We start from the raw sequence: 16,608 nt of genomic DNA, 5'->3' as shown, positions 1-16,608 counted from the left end.
GGGCAGGAAACATCCGCCCCTGCAGAGGCTATAGAACCCTGGGGGGTTGTGGGAAACACGTTAGCACCACCTGAGAATGTTGGCACTGAAGCAGCCCTCGTCCCGCCTCCACCCTCCCTGTCTTCCTTCCCCCTCCCCATGTGGCCTGGCCAGAACCTCTTAAACCCAGGCCCTTAGACCTAAGGGAAGGTTTTCTGTTCTTCAAAAGTAGAGCAGCTTCTCTCCTCAAGGCAGAGCAGCAAGACCATCAAGTTGTTCCAGCTTCCCCTCTCCCCTCACTGGGCCCTGGGGTGGGGCAGCTTACAGGATGTCTCTGTGCTCTCTTAACCAGGAGATTTTCAAGGGGAAGAAAGTGATTGGTCACTTTTTTACTAGATGGTAAGGAAATAGTATAACTGAAAGAGGTTGCTGACATCTCAGGAGCCTCCTAGGACTTGGCAGGAGCCTCAGACACCATCCCAGACAAGCAGAGTTCTTGGTCTCCAGCACTGATTGTGCCCCTACTGTGTGTTCAGTCTCCATGTTCCTAGGGGATCCAGTGAAAGGCAGAGCTGCAGCCCTTGGCCTTGAGGAGCTCTTGGGGCAGTGGGGAAAACCAGATTTGGTGGGGAGGGAGCAAGTAGATGAGAAAACCTGGAGGAGAGGATATATTCAGAATAAATAAACCCCAGGGGCCCTGGACTCTCAGGGGCTGTTGAGAGGACTCCTGTTAGTGAAGCTTCCTCAGTGGACTTCTGCCCTATGCCCAGTACACAAAGGGTTAAGCTGACAGCTTTTCCTGCTTGTTTCTTGTGCTCTTTAACCTGCTTGTGCTCCTTCGGCCTGACCCCAACGTCGAAAAGCCCCGCCTGGTGCAGAAGCACAAACAAGCTTCCCCTTTGAAGCCTGTTTAGTTTGGAAGCAGGAAAGCAGATTTTGGGATGGAATACCAGTTTTTCGTGTTTGATGTTCTGTTTGCTGTACCATAAACTCATCCTCCACTACTCCCCAACCTCAGCCATACGTTGTGTGGACACTGCAGCCTCAGGTTGCTGGAAGCATGGGCATCGTGTCTGGATGTGTGTGTGTGTATTCCCACACGGGCCCTTTTCAGAAAGTGTCTCTGAATACCCAGACAGTGAGTGCCAGGCTTACCATGGAACAGCATGCTCATGCCGACTCCCCAAGCCATGAATCATTGTACTGAGGAGAGGCCTCAGACCCCAAACTCTCCCAGAGCCCCCAAGGAGTGCATATTTCCCACTTGACCTCAGGCTTTTGGCTGGAATTTTGGAAAGAATCTTCACCAGAAAATGAAGCCGTGTCCCAGACACAGAGGCAGGCAGACAGGCGCACGCGCACGTGCGCGCGCACACACACACACACATGCAGTATCAAAGGAGGTAGATGTGCCAAGGGCATGGTTTTGGGGAATACCAAGGCCCTTGCAAGTGAGGCTGTGACTGCTGTTTCTCACTTGGTGACCTCCCTGCACTCTGCTGGGAGGTGGGGTATAGAACTCTGCCCCTCTTGGACTGCTTCAGTTGGGGGCCCAAGAGGATGAGGAAGAGTGCCTCTTTCCCTTTAGCTGCTATGTACCCTTGCCTCTCCTGAGGGACCCTTTCAATTTGATCCTATAACTAAGGAATGCAACAGAGGGGCCAGGTTTCTTCCTCTGAATATGGCAGCTCCAGAAAATCCCTGTCAGTTCCTCCCAGGAGGAGGGCGGGGCTCGAGGGGAGAGTCAGAAAGGGGCTAGAGCACTGTGGAGAGTCTGGGACAGTTCTTGCCCTCCAAGGTCCCCTAGTTTCACTGGAAGACTTCTCTGGGGTAGGATGGCTTCTGTGGTCTGGGAAGGGACTGGCTGGGAAAGCGAGGCCTAGAGTGAAGGCAGACATAATTGCTGATTGCTGAAACTGATACATTGTGGGACTGTGTCTCATCAGTGATCAATGAGCTGGACGGCCTGGCCAAGGGACAGGAAACAGACCACCGGGCTGGGGGCTATGCCCGGGTGGTGCAGGAAAAGGCCCGGAAGTCCATCGAGTTCCTCGAGCGGCGATTCGAGAGTCGGGACTCTTGCCTACGGGCTCTGACTAGCCGTGGCAATGAACTGGAATCCATCGCCTTCCGCAGTGAGGACATCACTGGCCAGCTGGTGAGACCCCTGGCAGGAAGGGAGAACCCACAGCCAGCCTTCAGAACAGGGTCTTCGGGAGGGAGGGCCTAAAAGAAGGTCAGTCAACTTGGGCAGCTGAGGGGGCAGCCACCATCGAGGCCCAGAGGGAGAGTTCCTTGTCCTCTAGATCACTCTTGACCCAGCCAGGGAGGGTCAGGGCCTGTATGGAAGGGACTCTGAGATGTTACCCCAGAGGCAGAGGCTACCTGTGCCTCTTCTGCATGGCGCCCCCTCCTGTTCACTGGCACTTCTCACACTGTCTTCCTCCAGGGTAACAATGATGACCTGATCCTCTCCTGCTGCCTCCACTACTGCAAAGACAAGGCTAAGGACTTCATGCCCACCAACAAAGGTACAGCTTTGCCTCTGCTTTGGGAACATCCATCCCCCGACCCTACGTTGTCCTACCATCCTCAGCCTTAGGGAAGAGTTTCTTCACTGACTCCAGCCTGGGAAGTGTGAAGACTCAGGCCTGCTATAAGCCTGAAGCCAGCCCAGTTTCCTACCCTCCTGGAAGTCAGACCTCCCTGTCACAGCTCCCCCACCCCCAGGTGGACCCTGGGCCAACTAGAGATAGGCCTAGCCCAGGAAGCCAGGCTCTAGGCAGTGAGCTCTCCCACTCGGGGTGCATCCATTTCCTTTCTTGGGTCCTCGGTGAGTTATCTGGCAGCAGGAATGTCTTTGTGATTCAGTGTAGCTTGTTCTGGCTGTGGTCTCCTGAGCCCAGCCCTCTACAGCACTGAGAGAGCAATCCCCAGTGGTCCCTGGGGCCCACCTCCCTTTTCCTGGCCCTGCTCACCCACTCAGTTCATCCCTAAATGTTTACCCCTATCAGGCCGAGGGTGGAGGTACTTCCCCAGCAAGCAGTGGTCCTTTTCTTCCTATCTCTATGGTTGTGCCCTTATAGCACTTTGGAAGCAGGTGAGAGCTTGGACCAAGCCCCCAGCCCAGTTTTCAAGACCTTTTTGGTGAGCAGAATCCCTCCTTTGGACCAAAGGCCTGCCCTGGGGCTCTCTTCCAGGTTCTTAAGCACCTCACCCTCAACCTAGAACTGTCTTTCCTGCACAGCCCCTCAGAGTCAGCAAGACTCAGGGGTTTTCTGCTCCTGACTCCCAGGAGTCTGACATTTCTTCTTTTGGAAGGAATTCCTAGGAGTTTCTAGCTCAATGTCATCTGCGGAGCTTGTAATTCTCACCATTTGGTTTCTGTCCACGTATATGTGGTCTCTTGTCGTTTACTTTTTGTCGTTGTTGTCCCTCTTTCGCCTTTCCTCGTTTTCCGAGCCCTGGCTTCCAGGCTGGTCTGGGCATTGTCTTCTGTCCTGCTGCTCCTCCCATGCATGGTACACTGCAGCCCCTCATTCCTCCCTAAGTCTCTGTATCAGGGACTAGTAACAAGCCCACAACTGCTCTTCTTCAGAGGAGTCCTGCCACATGGCTTATACGTCCTGTCCCTTAGAGTCGGATCTGGAGCATTCAGGTGGTAAAAAGGAGGCCTGGCTGAGCCAATCAGAGGAGCTTGGGCTCTGCTCCCAGCAGCTTCCTAGAGGGGCACCTTCTGAGGGAGAGGTAGGCAGGACTGTAGAAGGCCTTGTTGGGAAGTATGGTTCAGATACTGCCGTGGCCCCACCCAGCTTCAGAGCTGTTTCTTTCTTAGCAGAGACACATTTTGGCTTTGGCTCTACTAGTCTCCCCACCCCCATTTCACCCCAAACAGCCTACAGGAACCCATTGCCATCCTGGGGACCGCCCCTATCAGAATTACATCAGCAACGGCTGGTGTAATCAAACCCCATTTGTCAGTGTGAATTCTTAGCAGATTAACTTGTCAGATTCACAGAGAAACCGTCACCAAATGTTTATGTGTAAACGATGTTGAATTTTAAAATCATGTGGATTATGGCGGATGGGGCCTGACAAGATGACAGTCTCTGGTTTCTAACAAAGTGAAGTTACCAGTGTCAAAACAGAGGATGTTTATTGTTAAAAATGTCTCAAAGTATCCACAGAAACCCCTGCAGACCCCTGCCAGCAAAGCTGGGCCTTGGTTGGCTGACCTAAGGCCTGGGACTCTCCTGGTGTGAGTCCCAGGGCAGGAATGGTGGGGCTGCAGACAGACTCGGCAGCCAGCTTGGAGCCCCACACAGCACCACACGACACCACTCAACCCCACCACACACCCCAGAGGGGCCAGGCCCAGGCAGTTGAGCAATCTCAGAGCATCCCCTCTACCCAGGGCTGCCTTCCTCTCCTTTTCTGCCTACCACAGCCTCTCACCTTTCATCACACCCTTCTTCCACCTCTCCCCCTCTCTCACCACCATCGGACCCCATGAGCCTCTCCCTCCCTCGTCCTCAGTACTCCTCTCAAGGCTGACAGCCAGTTCTCAGCCTCCCTGCCTGGAGCTGGCAATCCTGAGACTGCTCAGATCTGACATGGACATTTGCAGTCCCCCGGCCCCGCCAGCCCCCGCAGTCAGTAAAGCCCCACAGGAGGTTTCCTCTGCCTCACTGTCTGCTGGGCCTCCGTCAGGAAACACCCAGCTTGGGGTTGAGAAGTGGACCTGCCACTGGAGGGGCCTTACCAGGGGTGGGGATGTCACTTGTGTGAGTACTTGGCCCTGGTTTAAATTCTCCCCAATACGCTAAAAGGTTAGGGAATTAGGGGAAAAGAGGGGGTGGAAGACATCCTGCTAAAAAAGTCATCTGAAAAGAATGAGGCTCTCTGTGCTGATAGAGAAAGATCTTTAAAATACATAAAATTTGAATAAAATAAGTATGGCTAGTATGATTGTAATATTATAGGAGGAAAAAGCTTATATAACAAGTATATATACTAGTAAATGTGCATAAAGAAATCTGGAAGCATACACAGATCTACCCCTGGGGAACAAGACAGACACACATGGAGGGAGACAACTGGGAGGACCATCCTGACTTTACCTTTTCCTTTTTCTTCCTCTGTACTGTTAGGAGTTTTCACCACATGCGTGGATTACTTTTACTTAACAGAGGAAATCATTTGGCTGTACTCAGGGCTACGTTGGCACGGCTCTGCCAGGGATTCTTGCTCTCCTCTGCTTAGAGCTCCCGTGAGCTGACTGCTCTCCTCACACCCAGGAGCCCTGGATACACTTTATATTCCACCTTGAGTTTCTACCTCTTAATACCCAAAGCATCAACTGCTGGTCTTGGAGGTAGAGAATATGCAAAAAGAGAGGGATCTTGTGAGTCCAGGACCAGCCATGCAGTCAGAAAGAGTAGAAAGAAAAGGGTCTTCTACTCCCTCAGTTCAGAGTCCTGGGAGAGGGGTCTGTGGAGGCTGGTGGCTTGGGCAGCTTGCAGGGCACGAGGCAGCACAGTCCTATGCTGGAGGCAGGGCTCCAAAGCAGAAGGCCAGCCACAGCCCAGCCTGGCCCTCTGTAAGTCAGTAGGGGAGGGGCACCCCCCGCTGATTGTCTTCATCAGGTAAAGGACTTGGGGGAAGGCTGAGAGATGGCTGGCCTTGACCCCCCAGGACCAAATTTCCCTCTAGAGAGAGGAGAGGCAGCCAGCGCCTCTGCCAACTGCCCTCGGTGAAGTCCTTCTCTCTTGTGCCAACAGAGGAGCCAATCCGGCTACTGCGGGAGGTGGTGCTGTTGACGGATGACCGGAACCTGCGTGTGAAGGCACTGACGAGGAATGTGCCTGTGCGGGACATCCCAGCCTTCCTCACGTGGGCCCAGGTGGGCTGAGGGGGCCTCACCGGGGCCCACCCCCATGGAACCGTTCCTGAGAGGCCACCAGGCGCACAGTGTAGCATAGAAGATGCCCACGTGCCTGAGCCACCAATCCACCCAGACAATAAACCATCCTCTTCCAACCCACGCCGTGGCCATGCTGTGGGGGAGCTGCTCCTCACAGAGCCCCTCCCAAGGGTCGGGCGGAAACTGCTGGGACCCTCCTCGGCTGCCAAGATTTAGCAGGGAGGTGGCTGGCTGCAGTGACAGCAGGTGGGCCAGCCAGGTAGGCTGCCCACACTCTGAGCCTTTCTCCCTCCCCATGTCTAGTTCAAGGGCTGGGAGAAGGCCTTCTCGGCCCCAGGACTCAGCCACTTTCTCACCTGGAGATGGGGCAGGGGGTTAAGAGTTTCCATCAGATGCAGGTGGAATGACGGGTCCCTTTGATTTTCTTCAGAATCCCTGTCCTGAATGTGTCCAAGAGGCTTTGGTCATGCCATGAAGAGAGTGCCCAGGGTTGGTCTCTCTCCCTGAGGCCTGGATTCCCCACGGACCTAAGTTGGGTTCTGGACCCCACATCCTGAACAGCAGCCCTAGGCCCACGCCTCTTCTACCCCACCCCCAACACAAACACACACCCTGCTGCTCTTCTTCCTGCCCTTATCAATCTGGGTCCATTGCACTTTGCCACTTATTTTCCCCTCGGATGGTCATGGGTCTGGAGGGAAGGGACATCCAGTCTCAGGCCCATGCTCCCTGGGTGGCCTTTGCCTTCTCCCTCCCCCCTCATCAGCCTTCCTTTTACTCTAGTTCCCCACTTCACGAAATGTCCTCAGGTTCTTCTTAGTTCTCCCCTCCCTGTCCTCCCTCTCTCCCTCCTGAGTCATCCCCTTCACCCTCCTTCCCTTTCTAGTTGACCCCTCTCACCTCCCTGGTCCCCTCCATTTCCTCACCTCAGTTCCCCCATGGAGGTTCTCACTCTGAATCTTCCTCCTCCGGTACCTGGGACAGGAACCTAATAAAGTTTTTCCACCCCTAACCTCCTTTGCCTGGCTCCTGTGCTCCGAGAAACTTCCAGGCTTGTACAGCCCAGCCTGAGGGTAGCCTGAAGTTTCACCCTGTTTCTAGCTTTGCCCTGGAAGAACTTGACACAGGGGCCCTTTGGCCTTGGAGTTTCTTGTTGCCGCTGGCACCTGTGTTCAAAATCTCACTCTGGAGGCTGCCTTCTGGGAATGGGTTCTCCCAATCCAGGGACGGGGATGAGGGGGACTTAGAGGGAAGGCAGTTCTGAGGAGGAGCCAGGAGTAAATTTTGATGGGACCAGTGAGGGAATCTGCCAGAGCACCGTCTGACTTCACAGGTTGCCCTGAAGATGAGAGCAAGGCTGTGCCTTCCCTGAGGCCCAAGACTATGCCAGAAGGAAGGGGGACTGTGCAGGAGAGCCAGGGCCAATAGTTTGGGGGTATGAGCCCCCCAGGGCCTCAGAAGACTGGGCTGTTTAGGGTACAGGGTCCCCGGCCTCTCTTTTGAGAACTTCTCCCTGGATGAAGGCCACTGACTGGGTGGGTGGGAGACCTGTCTCTCCTTTCTGTCCCATTTGCAGCACTGGTTTTGTTTCCTTAATAAATTTTTAGTTATGAAACATACCTGACCTCTTGCTGATCTGTCTCTGGGACTGGGGAGGGAGAAGGTCCAAGTCTCTGCACTTGTATGGGGGTGCGGGTCTGCCCCCTCCACCCACCCTGGTGCAGCCCACCCAGGTCCTTGTGCAGGGTGGAAGAGAGCAGCAGGGTCCAGGGTCCTTGGTTACTGCTTTATTGCTGTTTGGTTCGAGTATAGAAAATGGAAGCGGCTCTGGAAGAGCCTGTGTACAAGGTAGGAAATATACAAACGAGGAGGAGGGAGCTAAAGAGACCACGTTCCAGCCCAGCCCAGCCTGGGCTCGGGATGGGGGGCTGCCCAGGGCGCATGCAATAAATATGGTCCGGGGCCCCAGGGAAGGAGAGGGACACCACACCGCGGGAGTGGGAGACCGGGTAGGCCAGGGCTGTCTCAGCCCTCTGACTCCAGAGGGAGGGAAGGGTTGGCCCTGGGGCTAGTGCCACTTGTGCAAAATGAGGAACTTCACATTATCAGTCCCGGGGCGGGCGGGAGCGGGGGGCAGGGGGCCCTCCGGCCGGCTCAATCCCCTCCCCGCTCCCCAACTCTGCCCAACGCTCCGACCCCAGCGGGGAGATTCACAGTGAGAATGGGTGTGGTCGCAAGGGCCGGAGGTAGGGCTGGGAGCGCCCCAACAGTGACACCCCTCCCCCCAAGAGCAGCACGGAGCCGGGGAGGGGGCCAACAAACCACAGGAAGAGGCGGAGAGGGGCCGGGGGTCTCCTTTGGTCAAAGCTGATATCAAAAATATAGATCTCCCTTCCCCCATCCCACCCCTGTCCCGGGGTTTTCCCCCCACCCCCACCCCCAGGCTAAGGCACAAAGCAGTGAGGCCAGGTGAGGCCGCAGAGAGGTGGGGCCGCCGCCACCGCGGCGACGCTGCCGCTGCTACTACAGCTGTCCGGGCGCGGTGTGCCTGCTCGCTGCTGCCGCCGCCGCTCCCTGGGGGCGCGGGTCGAGACCACGCGGCAGCGACGACGCGGGCCGGCCAGAGGCGCCCTAGGTGGGGGAGAAACGGTCGATGGTCCGGCCGTCGGGTCCAGCGGCCAGGTGCGCTCCCTGGCTCAGCACCTCGGCCGCCTTGTCCGGGCTCAGGCCCAGCTCCGCCGTGAACTTAGCCAGCGGGTAGAGGCTCTCGAGCGCCACCTTGGGGTCGTGCAGGAAGTGCGTGGTCTGCGCCAACAGCTCGGCCGCGGCTGCCTTGTCCTGCTGCTTCAGGCTCAGCTGTTCAGCCGTGAGGCGGGCCACAGCAAAGACGCCCTCGGGGAAGTCGAGCTTGCCCTTGCCATCCGGGCCGGGGACGCCAGGTAGCCCCCCCAGACCCGCCAGCGCACTGGCTGCGCCGGCCGCCCCACCCACGGCGTGCATCTTCATGTGGCTGATGAGGTTGCGTTGCTGTGCGAACTTGCCGCCGCACACCTGGCACTCGTAGGGCTTCTCGCCCGAGTGGATGCGCATGTGCTCCGTGAGGCGGTACTGGCGCGTGAAGCGCATGCCGCACGCGTCGCACGCGAAGGGCTTGAGGCCCAAGTGGCTGCGCATGTGGCGCGTCATGGTCCCGCGCTGCGTGAACTTCTTCCCGCAGATGGTGCATGGATAGGGCCGGGTCAGCCAGTGCGTCTTCTCGTGCTGCCGCAGCGTGGCCGGGTCCTTGTAGCTCTTGTCGCACGACGCGCAGCGGTACGGCCGCAGCAGCTCACCCAGGCTGCCCGGGGCCCCAGCGACCTTGTCCCCACCGCCTCCAAAAGGGGGCCCTAGGCCTGCGGCCCCGGCAGCTACCTCAGCCGCCTCGGCCCTGCCATACAGCGCCTCCTCCTCCTCCACGTGAGCCTCTACGTGCGCATTCAGCTGCTCCGAGCTGGGAAAGCCCTTGCCGCACGGGATGCACACGTACAGGTTGTCACCGAAGCTCTCAGGCTCGCCGTAAGCCAAGTGCGGGCATGGGTAGCCCTCGAGGTGGCCGCCGGGCGGGCTGGGGTCTTCGCTGCTGCCCGTCTCCTCGCTGCTGCTCTTGTAGTCGTCGCCGTCACCGCCTGCGCCAGGCCCGTCCAGGCTGCCCGGGTAGCGCGGCGGCGGCCCCAGGCCGAGCGGGGGGCCCCCGGGCGAGGCGGCGGGGTCCCCGCCACGCTCCTCGCAGCGCTCGCCCGGGGAGCCGCGCTCCCGGCCCAGCTCGTCGCCGTAGCTCCCCAGGCCTGGCTCATGCTTCATCCAGCGGTAGAGGAGACTGGGCCCGTCGGGGCGGCCGGGGGGCTCGGGTCCCGGGCTGCCGCCGCCGCCACGGAACGGGTCCGGAGGCGGGACGGCCTCCTCCAGCTTCTGGAAGAGCGGCGGCAGGGCCAGCGGCGGCTCCTTGTAGGCTGCGGGGCCGGCGCTGGGAGGGCTGTCTGGGCGCGGGGGCAGCTCGCGTTCGCCCGGCGGCCGCTCAGGAGGCGCGGAGCCCGGCGGGCTTTTCTTGGACAGGTCCAGGCCGCAGAGCGGGGAGCAGCGGCGCTCCGGGGCGCAGAGGGCGGCAGCCGGGCCGGGGCCCGAGGCGTACAGCTCCGCGCAGTGCGTGTTCACGGCGGCCTCGGGGCCCGACGGCGGCTCGGCGGCGGGCGGCGGCGGAGGCCCGGCCGGGGACGAGTAGCAGGCCTGGATGACGGGTGTGGCGGCCCGCAGGCCCCGGCCCGGCCGCCCATAGGGTGCGTAGCCGCCGCCGCCGCCGCCGCCGCCCCGCAGGTGGCAGTACTTGCCGTGGCGCTTGAGGCGCTTCTTACACAGCGCCACGAGGTCGGGGATCTGCAGGTAGCTGGCAGCGGCCAGCACGGCGCCCAGGCTCGGCTCGGCCCCCGGGGCCACGGACGCCGCCGCCGCCTCTGCGCCATCAGCCAGGCGTCCGGTGTAGATGAAGTCCAGGACCAGGCGGAACACGGCCGGGCTCACCATGTCATGGTCCAGGTTGAGCAGGTTGTCATGCACCACCAGGGACTTGAGGTAGGCGCTGCTGGCCGCCAGCACGTTCTTGTGTGCGCGAAAGAGGGCGTTCTGCACCACGATGATCACGTCGCACAAGAAGCCCTTGGTGCGCTGGTTGTTGAGCTGCAGCAGCAGCTGCCTCGAGTGGCCGGGCGCCTCCATCGTGTCCAGCATCGTCTGCCCAGCACAATCTCCTGCGGGGACACACACCAGCCGGGTCAGAGCCGCACCGAGCCCTGGCTGCCTGGACCCAGCCCGGTGCTTCTCCCCTCCACTTCCCCTTCCCCTCGGCTAGGCCGGGGCATCAGCACCGCGGCCTGGGCATTGGCGGGGGATCGGCTGCCTCCGAGTGTGGGAGCCTGGGCCGGCAGGCCCGGCCAGAGGAAGGAGCAGGAGAGTGGCTGGTGGAGAGGAGGCCGGGCGGCCTGCACCTCAGGCCCGGATGCCGCCGGCCACACAGGCTGGGTTGTGGGGACTTCCGAGGAGAAAACTGTTCGGGCGAAGTGACCCTTTCGGAGACAGTTACCCGACTTGAGGAAAATGTCCGCTTCAGGAAAAGTCATTCAGGGCCGAGAAGTTTGCCCAAGTGGGATATAAGGGAGCCGAGTAAAAAGCACCTCCCGCCTCGGGAGAAGTTGCCCCAGCTGGGGGAAGTGATCCGGAGCAGGGGAGCGCGGTGCCCGCCGTGGCGCCGCCCTGGCCGGGGCTGTCAGGCCCTCATTTGGGGCCCGGGCGGCAGCCGCGGCGCGGGGAGCGGAGGCAGCGGCTGCCTTGGCGGGCAGAGCTCGAAGGCCGGGCCCCGGCACGGGGAGGGCGTTATATCGGGGCAGGAGGCTGAGGCAGGAAGCAGGTGGGGGGGGAGGGGGGAGCCACGCAGTTCCCAGGGGAGGGAGGGGGCAGCGCCCCGGGCGGGCACGGCGCGCAGCCGGCTGCGGCCCTGACCCGGCCTGCGCCCCACCCGCGTCCCGGCCCCGGGCCTCGGCCTCTGCTCTGCATTCGCGGGCCGGGAGCCTCCCTCCCCAGCTCCCCTCGGCCCCTTCTCCACACGAACTCCGCCGTCCCAAACTTGGGGAAAAGTTTCCCAACTTCAGACAGGCCAGGAGGAGCGCGCCAGCCCCAGTCCCTCGGCTCCCAGCTTTTCCTCTCGGCCCCCAATTTCGGCAGCCAGGCGTTTGCGGGGCCTGAGCCGATCCCTGAGCTCCCCTGCCCGCCCGCTCGCCCGCCCGACCCTGTTCCCCTCCTGGCCCGCAGGGCCTCGCAGCCCGTTACCTGTGGCCGCAGCCCGACCGGGCTTCCCTCCCCGAGGCGGTGGCAGCTCTTAGCCAGGGCCCCACCCGCCCCGCTGCCAGGCGCCGAGCTGTGCCAGGGCAGCGCCCCTGCCAGCCCCGCCCGCCAGCTCCCCTTCCCTTCCTCTAGCCTCTTCAGCCCATGTGCGGGCAGAACCGGCCCCGGGCCGCTGACCCCGCCGTGAACCCAGCGCAGAGCAGCGGCCCGGAGGTCCTGAGTCCTCTAGGGGCGACACCCCGAGACCTGAACCCCAGCCGCGCTGGGGTGCCCGCGCCAGAGGATGCGCCCGAGGCGGTAGCGCGCGAGGACCGGGCTGTCCGGGTCCCCTGTCCCTCCCGGTCCCCAGCCCCAGGACCCACCTGGGGGGCATGTCGGAAGCCCCGGGCCCGGCTGCCGGCGGATCCAGGGGGGACGTGGCTGCGCTGCGCTGCCCTCCGCCCGCCGGGCCCCCGGTCGGTCTGTCTTGCTGGTCCGTCCTCCCCGCGTCCTGGTCGCGTCTCAGCCCCGCCGCGCTTTCCGCACACTCTTATCTGGAGCGGCCCGGCCCGGCAGGCGCTGCTGCAGCTATGGCGCCACCTCGCGGCCGCGTGGGGCTTTGCGCAGCACAGCCGCGACCTCCCTCCCGCGCACCTGGGTTGGAGGTTCGCAGATACTGCGCTGGACCGGGAGGGGGGCCTATTCGCAGGTTCACCCTCCCAGATGTGCCCACTTGGGGACCCAGGCCCCGGACCTGAGAGCCCCACAAACCTCGGGGTTTTGAGCTGAACGCTCCCGTGTACGTATTTCTAGATTCTCACATTGCCCCAATTCAGAGAAGTCTTGCCCCCAAGGAGGGGACTCTGGTGACAGTGGCTGGTGGGAAGGAGGTTACGGAAACCCTAACGGAGAAGAAGGTAGACAAGATCTTAGGGGACTCTCCTTAGGCATTCCTAGATGGAACTGTCCATTTATACCCACCACCCCCAACACATCCACCCTCACTCAGCCACATGGGTTAGGTACGCACAGAATAAACCTGTTTGCACCCAGACGGTCTCCGGGCATTGACACCTGCGGGCACGCCTGTTTGCACAGAACACACCTGCCCCCTTCCGGAGTCCAAGCCCTGAGGACTGGACTCCAGGGGCTGCTACGTAGGGCCCTTCGTGGACCTGAGTAGAGGTGTTACAAACAAACAGACCTGAACTTTCAGGTCTCTGGAAGGATCCCAGGACATTCGAACGGGAATGGCTGGACAGCGCCTCTTGGAGGTCCTGCAAGAGAGACCCAGCCCCCAGATTCCCTATGTGAGCCGTTTTGAGGGACCTGCCTGGACCACCTCCTCTCCAACCCAAGGACCCGAGAGAAACGTGACAGGAAGGCCTGCAGGCCGGGATCCCCCGCAAGGTCCTGCATCCCCAGGTGAAGGCCGGGTTCTTGCAGGTGACGCCCCTTCTGGGAGGGAGGGGACCCTGCACTGGCGCGCGGGCACTCGCACGGCTACTCCGGAAGTGTCCCCGCGCAGCCCAGCCGCCGCAACGGCCGGTAGCCAGCGCCGGGTCACCGCGGCCCACGCTCCGCCTCCTCCCCGCGCCTCCTGACCCCCGCCTACACGTGGGGGGTGGGAGTGCGTCCCCGAGAACGCCTGCAGCTTCTGATTGGCTGCTCTTCCCTCAGCCGCCGCGCGCGAGAGGCTGGGGCTCAGAGTTACCATAGTAACCGATGAGGTTCGCCCAGATCGCGTCTCTCCAAGGCCTTGGAGAGCTTAGCAACTCGCAGGGCCGCTGGGCAGGTGGGGGCCGCGTTCGCCACCCCCCGCGCGGTCCTCCGCCCCCACGCCCCTGCTAGAGGTAGTGGCTGAGTCATTCATTGAGGGGCCGCCGGCGCAGCCGCTCGTGGTCCGTGACAGACACCAAGGTCTCAGGCGCCCCCCAGAGGCTCTCTTTCCTCCACAGGCGACTTCATGGCCTTGGGGCCAGGCGGCAGCTCCTGGTCCCCGCAGGTCCCTCCGACTCCCACCGAGTCTTGAGTCCGTGTTCTGGATCTATCTTATCCAAGTCCTCTCCTCCGTCTCCCCACGGTGTCCTCACTAGAGAAGTAGTGAGGTTCCAAGAATGAAAATTGTGGGCTCCCAAGCTTCCAGCCTCTAGGGGAGACGGACCCCCACATCTTGGCCAAGGGACGTGCGGCTGCGTCGAGGTGGAAAAATGTATGGAGTGCTGGAGGGAGACTAGAAGGCTCCTCAGAAGAAGTGCTCTTAGAGGTGGGCTTTGATGGACGAATAGGTGTTCTCACCCTAGACAGGAAGGCATTCCTTGGAGCAGAGAACCACTGGGGCAAAGACTGGAGACAAAAAACCTAAAGAAAAAGAAAAGGGAGGGGGAACTCTAGGAGACCAGATCCCAAAGTGTGCGTGATCTCTCTGACCCCGTTTCAGCTGTTATCTTTTATCCTTGTGATGGGGCCAGATCCTAGCCCCACAAGGAGCCCCTCAGCCCCGTGTCTCTTTTGTGCGGTGCAGTCTGTGGTCCACCGTGCCCACTGTCTTTTTCTTCAACACTCTCCCCAAGTTGACTCACTGCCCCAGCCCCTACCCTCAAGCTGTCCTTACATTTGTACGGGAGGGTCTTACACACCTTCCCCCAGCCCAGCTGCCCTCCTATGAACTTCCCCCTTCTTCAACCTTTGACCTTTCCCTCCCTCCCTAGTTTCACCTACCCTGGCTGTTGCTGCCCCCTCCCCACCCCAATCTGGCTCCTCCTCCCTCTGAACACACTCCCCCTTCCCTATTTCGAGGCTTCCTCAATTGATGGAGCTAGGCTGAGCCAGGATCCTTCATTTCCCTGCTGCTGTCGAGGGGAACTCTCCCCGGCATGGTGTGGGCCCTTCCTGCCAATTCTGATCTCCAGGAACTCTAGCTCCTCCTCTTGGAAGTGGTCTCTGCCCCGCAAACCCCTGGAGACCCCTCCCTGCCAAGCTGCTGAGCCCTTGGTCTCCTTCACTCCTTATCACCCTTGTGTGAGCTCTGCCAATGCCCATCATTCCACAAATGGGCCCTAAACGCAGTCCACTGTGTGCCAGGCTCTGAAAATGGCACTGCCAACCTGTCCTCCTGCACTCCACTGGCTGAGGCTCTTCCTCTTGCCTCTTCTCCTGCCACCTTTTCCCCAACTGCCCCATAGAGGACCCCCTTGTTCATTTCCGGGGAGTGCAAGCCACCTCCTCAACTCTTCTGCCTTCCTTTGGGTCTCCAACTCCCGATTGGTACCTGGACCCCCACTGGACCTTCCCTTCCAGGCCCAGCCTCCTCCTACAAAGCCTTCCAGGACCCCTGAGCTCCCGCATTCTTTTTCTTCATTTTCCGGACACCACAGCTCTAGAAGCAGCCCTAGACCCCTCCTAGGGTCCAGCTTCCTCTCCTGAGCCCACTCCCACCCCCCCCCCCCCCAGTGGCCCTGCGGTATAGCCCTTGAGAGGTATCTTGTGGCTTCACAGAGCCGTCGGGTTCAGCAGGTGAGGAATGGGAATGGGGGCTACCGGGTGAGGCCCTCTGGAAGGCGAGCAGGGTGGGGTTGCGCCCCCAGGTGTTTCAGAGTGAATAAACATGTAACGGACTCCTTCACTCTCCCGGCACTATCCTCCCGCCGGCCCCCAGCCCGCAGTTCCGGAAAGTTAACCCCTGATAGACCGGCACAGGGGGCTCGGGCTCCCCCTCCCGTTCCTGCTTCCGTGAGCCCTCTTCCCCCTCCCAGCTCCCTGTCGCCTCGGTACCCCCCCCCCCTCGCCTCGCCACTATAAATAGCCCCTCTTCCCGTTTCCTAAATTCCCTGCTGACGTCGGCAGCGCGTCAGTGTGTAGGAGCCGCGGCCGCATGAATGAGCCGCCGCACGAGTACTACGCGCTCCTATAAAAGCCGCCGCGCCAGCCGGGCTGCGGGAGGCGAACGGGCGCGGGCGCGACGCGGCTCGACAGGTAAGCGGGACTGACCGACCGACGGGAGACAGATGGACCCACGCACGGACACGGACAGGAGGGCAAGGAGGAGACCGGCAGGCAGCAGGTTGGAGGGCCCCTACAGGGGTGGGGTTGGGGACAGGGTGGGGTACCAGGGTCCCCTCGCAGCTGGTGGAGCCGGGCCGGAGGCGTACACAGAATCCCGTGCAGCACCTGCCCGCTCCTGGATGGAGACGCAGCCACTTCGGAGGAGCATCTAACAGAGGATGGACCCCAGAGTCCCCGCAGCTTTTCCTGGGGCTCCTGCGCCATTCTCCCAAGAAAGTGGGGCGAAGGTGCTCGCGCCCCCTCCTCCCCCTCCCCGCAGCACGGTGACTCAGCCTCGCTGCCCCCGGCCAGCTGAGCGGGGGAGCGGGCAAGGGACAGACGCCCACCTGCCCGCCGCCCGGGCCGCAGCTCTCTCGGGACCCCAGCCCCGCATTCAGCCGGGGCGCCCCCTCCCCGTCCTGTCCCGTCGGGCTGGTCCCTCTGCGCCCCCGACTTCCCGCCTCTGCGCGAGGAGCTGTCCTCTCAGGACCAGGAGGGGGCGGGGCCTCAGCCGGAGTGCCCCGCCCCACCCCCACCGACCCCCCTCCACCGGAAGTGCCTCTCCGCAGGGACATCTTTGACGTCACAGGGCTTTGACGTCAAGGGCCGCGTGCCTGTCCGCGAGCGATGGGGCCGAGAAGGGCGGGAGACGCGGGGGAGGAAGAGCAGCAGCGCCCCCAGCTGCGGGCGACAGTGGCACTCCCGCCCGGGCAGCGCGCCGGCACCTTGGCTCTAGACTGCTTACTGCCCGGGCCGCCCTCAGTAACAGTCTCCAGTCACGGCCACCGACGCCTGGCCCCGCCCCAGGACCG

General features: G+C 61.4%; 2 protein-coding genes, 1 long non-coding RNA gene and 1 other non-coding gene across 10 annotated transcripts in view; 2 read left to right on the top strand and 2 right to left on the bottom strand.

Annotated features, from left to right (window-relative positions):
* Window positions 1-7,521, top strand: part of SMG6 (SMG6 nonsense mediated mRNA decay factor) — a 213,023-nt gene extending 205,502 nt beyond the window's left edge. For all 6 annotated transcript variants that reach the window (XM_001504355.6, XM_070227863.1, XM_005597656.4 and 3 more), the window contains 3 exons: window positions 1,926-2,137; window positions 2,429-2,510; window positions 5,760-7,521. In XM_001504355.6, the coding sequence (XP_001504405.2) occupies window positions 1,926-2,137; window positions 2,429-2,510; window positions 5,760-5,890 (425 nt within the window). In that variant the 3' untranslated portion in view covers window positions 5,891-7,521. The remainder of the gene's footprint in view (window positions 1-1,925; window positions 2,138-2,428; window positions 2,511-5,759) is intronic.
* Window positions 7,522-7,674: 153 nt separating this feature from the next.
* Window positions 7,675-12,270, bottom strand: HIC1 (HIC ZBTB transcriptional repressor 1). 2 transcript variants are annotated; one of them, XM_023653227.2, is made up of 2 exons: window positions 12,136-12,270; window positions 7,675-10,683 (listed from the first exon to the last, which is right to left on the bottom strand). In XM_023653227.2, exon 2 carries the CDS (start codon window positions 10,661-10,663, stop codon window positions 8,534-8,536), a length of 2,130 nt encoding a protein of 709 aa, XP_023508995.1. In that variant the 5' UTR covers window positions 10,664-10,683; window positions 12,136-12,270; the 3' UTR covers window positions 7,675-8,533. The 2 variants fall into 2 exon arrangements, with proteins under 2 accessions (XP_023508995.1, XP_023508993.1); XM_023653225.2 differs by lacking the exon at window positions 12,136-12,270 and adding an exon at window positions 11,016-11,276.
* A 251-nt stretch (window positions 12,271-12,521) lies between these two features.
* LOC138916303 (uncharacterized) lies at window positions 12,522-13,605 on the bottom strand. Its single transcript, XR_011423414.1, has 3 exons — window positions 13,467-13,605; window positions 12,957-13,029; window positions 12,522-12,654 (listed from the first exon to the last, which is right to left on the bottom strand). It is a non-coding gene; the product is annotated as an uncharacterized lncRNA (long non-coding RNA).
* Window positions 13,606-16,520: 2,915 nt separating this feature from the next.
* On the top strand, window positions 16,521-16,580 carry MIR212 (microRNA mir-212). The gene has a single exon (NR_032905.1). It is a non-coding gene; the product is annotated as a microRNA mir-212 (primary transcript).
* The last annotated feature ends 28 nt before the right edge of the window (window positions 16,581-16,608 follow it).

This window comes from Equus caballus, chromosome 11 (genome assembly GCF_041296265.1).
Source record: "Equus caballus isolate H_3958 breed thoroughbred chromosome 11, TB-T2T, whole genome shotgun sequence".
NCBI classification, from domain to species: Eukaryota; Metazoa; Chordata; class Mammalia; order Perissodactyla; family Equidae; genus Equus; species Equus caballus.
The sequence above is the reverse complement of the archived record's forward strand: the minus strand, read 5'-3'. Positions and strand labels throughout refer to the sequence as shown.